At 36.2% G+C, this 5,452-nt stretch overlaps 1 protein-coding gene across 1 annotated transcript in view; it reads right to left on the bottom strand.

The window, feature by feature from the left end:
• The window catches only part of LOC106878469 (dmX-like protein 2), a 108,533-nt gene that overhangs the window by 56,770 nt on the left and 46,311 nt on the right, over positions 1 to 5,452 (bottom strand). The window contains exon 5 of the mRNA XM_052974131.1: positions 230 to 439. Coding sequence (XP_052830091.1) covers positions 230 to 439 — 210 coding nt within the window. The remainder of the gene's footprint in view (positions 1 to 229; positions 440 to 5,452) is intronic.

Raw genomic sequence — 5,452 nt, 5'->3', positions numbered from 1 at the left:
TGTGTGTGTGTGTGTGTGTGTGTGTGTGTGTGTGTGTGTGTGTGTGTGTGTTTATGAATAGGTAGAGATATATGTATGTGCTGTATATGGAACAGAGATATGAATGTGTTGTATATAGAACTACGTGTATATGTAAATAAAGTTGTGTGTGTGTGTGTGTGTATGAATATAGGTGGGGACATGTGTGGCTTGTTATATGTTGAAAACAATGAACAACAGACTTACTTGCACTGCCACACACAGATCCATTCTGGCTGTTCCACTTCTGAAGCAGCTTTGGAAACAGGAGGAGCACCTGGCACGTGTAGTGAATTTTCTTCGTCAACACCAACTGTATCTCCAAGAGAGAACTGGACTCCTGAGGTGAATTCATCATCGGGCATAGGGGATGATAACTGCCAGATCTGAATGGTTTCACCACCAAGGAGAAGCTTGGAACCTGATGAAAACAAGTGAAACAGGAGACTATTATTCGTCTTTGGATTACTTCCTGTGTTTATGTTTGTAATAATGAGAGAAGGAAGAGTAATTATTGGGTTGGTGCATAATTATTGCGGCGTTTTTCGACAAATTTTATTCAACAAAAACAATATCAATATTTAACAAAACCATCTTAAATGACGGTCCGACTGTCTGCCAAGCAAATGGAAAGCAGTAGTTAAAGTAGATGGTGAATATGCTCCTGAATAATCATTTAAAGATGTTTTTGCTACATGCTGTTATTGTCTTTATTGAATAAAATTTGTTGAAAAAAAGCTGCAATAATTATGCACCAACTGAATAATTAAAGGGAAGCAAGAGTGAAGTAATTAATTAGTTAACGATTTCAGAACAGAAGCCACAACCGAAGCCAAGCCTTCTCACACTAGTAAGATTAATGTGGTTGATGTTTAATTTTAACATATGCAGGTCAAAGGACAAGACAAAGCCAAAGAGATAACCTCTAAGAGGTCAACCTCTAAGAGGTCAACAGACTTGCTTCAAATAGCAGTTAAATTTCCCCTCAAATCATATCTCCTGTCTTGAGAAGTGAAGAGAAACTAAAACCAGGTCTTAAGAGCATAGGCTCGAAATGTCAAAAACTTTTCCGTTTTTCCCAAGTGTCAAACTAAAACATCTGGCTTGTTTTCTCAGCTGTCTCTGTCTTTTGTATATTTGAACCGGCCTTCGTAGGATTTTCGAGCAAGATCGTTGCCAGTGCCCCTGGACTGGCTCTTGTGCGGGTGGCACATAAAAGACACCATTTCGAGGGTGGCCGTTGCCAGTATCGCCTGACTGGCCTTCGTGCGGGTGACACGTAAAAGCACCTACTACACTCTCTGAGTGGTTGGCGTTAGGAAAGGCATCCAGCTGTAGAAACTCTGCCAGATTTAGATTGGAGCCTGGTGTTGCCATCCGGTTTCACCAGTCCTCAGTCAGATCGTCCAACCCATGCTAGCATGGAAAGCGGACGTTAAACGATGATGATGATGATGATATATATATATATATATATATATATATATATATATATACACACACACATTTTCTTTGTATCGTTTAGAGATGACCACATTGATACAAGCATGAAATGAGTGAAGGGCAATGACAGTGCACTCAAAGTGAATGGAAAGATCTAAGATATGAAGTAGAGATGGTTATAACTGATCTCAAGATGTTGAACCTCACAAAGGAAGGACAGGTGGCGGGGCACAACAAGTGGTGAGATATTTTGGGAAAGGACCTAGGCAATCAACTTAAATAGGGAGAAGTGAATGTAAGAATTATGACAATGGTGATGATGATTGTGATGATAATATGAAGATAACGGGTGATGATGGTGATGATAGATGACGATGGATGATGACAATGATTTTGGTGATGATGGATGATGAGTGATGATGGTGACAATGGGTAATAATGGATGATGATGATTTTGGTAATAAGTGATGATGGATGATGAGTGATGGTGAGTAATGATGATAGATGATCATGACTATGGGTGAAGGTAGATGATGATGGTGACAAATGGGTGATGATAGATGATGATGATGAGTGATGACTGATGATGATGGTAACGATGCAATTATTACAAGGCTATTAAGTGAGGAACTCTCACAAATCTCGTCCTCTCCCCCACCCCACACACTCTCTTCTCCACATCAGGCATCTTCTTAAAGAGCCACAATGTTATTAAAGTTGCTCAAGTTGTCTTCAGCCACAGAATCAGAATCAATATTCTACTCTGCACTAATTCTAACACAGCAGTCAATATTCCAAGGGAATTCTCTTCACTCAATGACAACAAACTTTGGTTTTGTTTGTTTGCATCTATTTGTTTTTTTTTTTATTTATTAATAGTTTTTTTTTAGCTGTTTTGCTCTCCTCTTCCTTCTAACCAATTCTTTTGTATTTTCAGTTCTTGAACAATAATAAACATAAATATTCTACAGATGGAAATTTGTGTCTTTATTCATTTATTTATTTTTGTTTTTATGAAGTAGACAGGGCAGTATGCATTTGTGTGTGTATACATGTGCATGCACAGTGATGCAAATATGTGTGTGTGTTTTGTATCATTCCTTTTCTTTTTCAGATTTATTATGGAAGGAAGAAGAAAAGCAACAAAAAAAAAAATTATTAAAAAAAAAACAGCAGCAAAACAAACCTAGCAACAAAAACAGGGAAAAGGATAAATTCAATAATAAATAAATAATTCATAGTTGCAATTATTTCCGTATGTGTGTACGGCCTGAAGACTACTAGTAGGGTAGGGTACCACACTGCTGCTGACATAGGAGGTCAGGTCACAAGGTCAAATATTAGTAACACTACACACAACTGGGCTGTGCTTGCATCATCAGTCTGTTGGACTGACCTGCTGGAAAGTGCAGCCTAGTCTCCCTCAAAATCATACCACCTTTAACTCTTTAAGCATTCAGATTACGTCCAACCCATGCTAGCACGGAAAGCGAACGTTAAATGATGATGATGATTACTCTGTCAAATGTAATGCTTGTTTATTCACATTAGCTTAAATCTATCATGCATTATCTTGTAGCATTTGAGATTTCGATGATGTGGTTGCTTATTTGTAGAATGATGTTATAAGTGCAAGAGGCCAGATTCGGTTAATTTTAATGTAAAACAGGTAGAACATTCAAGATGGATATAGATGGTTGAAAAGGTAAAGGGTTGACCCTTTTACTGCGGAAATTAGATATAAACACTCAGAATTTAATTACCCTTAACAGTTGAAAACAGTTTTATGTATGAAACTATTTTTTATCGAGGAATATCATGTTTGAAACTAAAATACCAATTCCATATATTGGCAGATATTTACCATCATTACTGGAATAAGCATGGAATGGAATTTTGAAGTCAAAGGGTTAAAAATAAAAAGGAAACAGAGGACACATTAGACAATATGGAAAGTGAAGAATGTGACATAGTGGTTAGTGGATTACAAGATTGTGGTTTCAATTCCCAGACTGGGCAGTGGATTGTATTCTTGACCAAGACACTTCATTTCACATTGCTTAAGTCCACTTAGCTGTAAATGAATAAACCCTGCAACAAACTGGTGTCTTGTTTAGTGGGGAATGTTATGATCTTGGTCACTTATACACCATGGAAACCAAGTAACCAGCCTTATGAATCCTAGGACTTGAGACATTAATGTCCAAGAGTAAGTGATAAGCCAACACGAATAGGAAGATTATGCTTGGAATATCTTTGGTCATTTGTCAGCTTGATCTGAACAACACCAATGTAATATTGTATGATTTGAAATTAGATAATGTACCCCTAGATATGCTGTTTCACACACATACACACAAGGACAGAATGATTATAACAAAAATTGTGAAATCAGAATTTTTTTACATCTGAAGAATTTTGGTATTCGTCTGGAATCCCAAAGTGTTGATAGCCTTGAACTCAGGTTGAGTGCCTCTCTTGACGTACCCTACTTTTGTACTCTACCAGGACCTTAGATATAAAATGTGTGTGTGTGTGTGTGTGTGTGTGTGTGTGTATACTTTAACTTTACCATCTCACTCTTGCTGGGGCAGCCATGCATTTCCTCTACAGCAAGACATTTATTTCTGTCCTTCTATTATACTTTTGGCACAGAGTCACCTCTCTCAATACTGCATGCCTACTCAATGAGAAGTCTAGTCTTGTGAGTTACTTGGTGACCTCACTAGTGCTGGTGCCATGAAAAAAGCATCCAAGTATACTTTGTAAAGTGGTTGATGCTAGGAGGGTCATCCATCTGTAGAAACCAAGCTAAAGCCAACACCGGAGCTCTATGCAGTCCTCTCACTTGCTAGGTTTTGTTAAATAGTGCAAGATGAGCATTAAACGCCTGGCTTCCATCATGATGATGATGATGATGACGACGACAACGGTGATAACTAAATATTCCAGACATATTTAAATCACAAAATATTATATATTCATTGCTGAATGTTTGCCAGATACATTTCAACTGTAGAATATTAAACATACGAAACTGAATCTTCCAGACATTTAATGCAAATCATAGCTCTATGCAATGGATTTCTCAGAGTTGAACAAACATTTGAAACCATGGTAACAATCAGATGGAGTAATTATATAAATCTGTAGTGATTACTTCATATTAGAGTGAATGGTTCATGTGAAATGAATGTTTCATTACAAACTATGTTACATCATTATTCAAATGACTGGCAAAATGGGTTTTAAACACCAGACATCACGTCATAGCTGTAAATGAGTGTCACCATCATGCAAGCAGTGTCTTTCATTCCTAATCTTCTGGAAAAACCTACCTGGTAATAGAGAAATATTACTTGGAAAAAAGGTTGGCGGCAGGAAGGGCATTCAGCCATAGATAATGTGCCCCAACAAATTCTGTCCAACCCATGCCAGCATGGAAAAGTGAACATCTAAACGATGATGATAATAAATATCTATCTATATTATATATCATGTAGGTAGTTAGGGTAAATCCCAGCTGTTTCCTCTTGAAGCATATTTGCTTATTCCATTCTTACAATCCAATATGTAGTCTCAGTTGTATAATTGAATTTCTCTGTCTGAAGAATTTCTAATAGGAAATTCCTTACATGTATATCTAATATGTAAAACTTTGTAATTCTTATTAGCAAATGAAACATGTGTAATGGTGAATAAATAATACCCCAAAATTTCCAGTTGCCTGTTTTGTTATATCTATATTATATATATATATATATATATAAATTGTAAATCCAAAAGAAAAAAAATAACAACAAAACTACAAAGGATTCCGCGGTACACGTGTTTCAAGCTCTACATGTGTATAATATAATATAACATAATATAATATAACATAATATAATATAATATAATATGTGTATAATCTACAATTTTGCGGCTGAAGATAGCTTTACATTGTAGATTATACACATATTATATTATGTTATATTATATTATGTTATAT

This window comes from Octopus bimaculoides, chromosome 17 (assembly GCF_001194135.2).
Source record: "Octopus bimaculoides isolate UCB-OBI-ISO-001 chromosome 17, ASM119413v2, whole genome shotgun sequence".
Classification (NCBI taxonomy): domain Eukaryota; kingdom Metazoa; phylum Mollusca; class Cephalopoda; order Octopoda; family Octopodidae; genus Octopus; species Octopus bimaculoides.
Note: the sequence above shows the minus strand (reverse complement) of the source record. Positions and strands in the feature narration are given on the sequence as shown.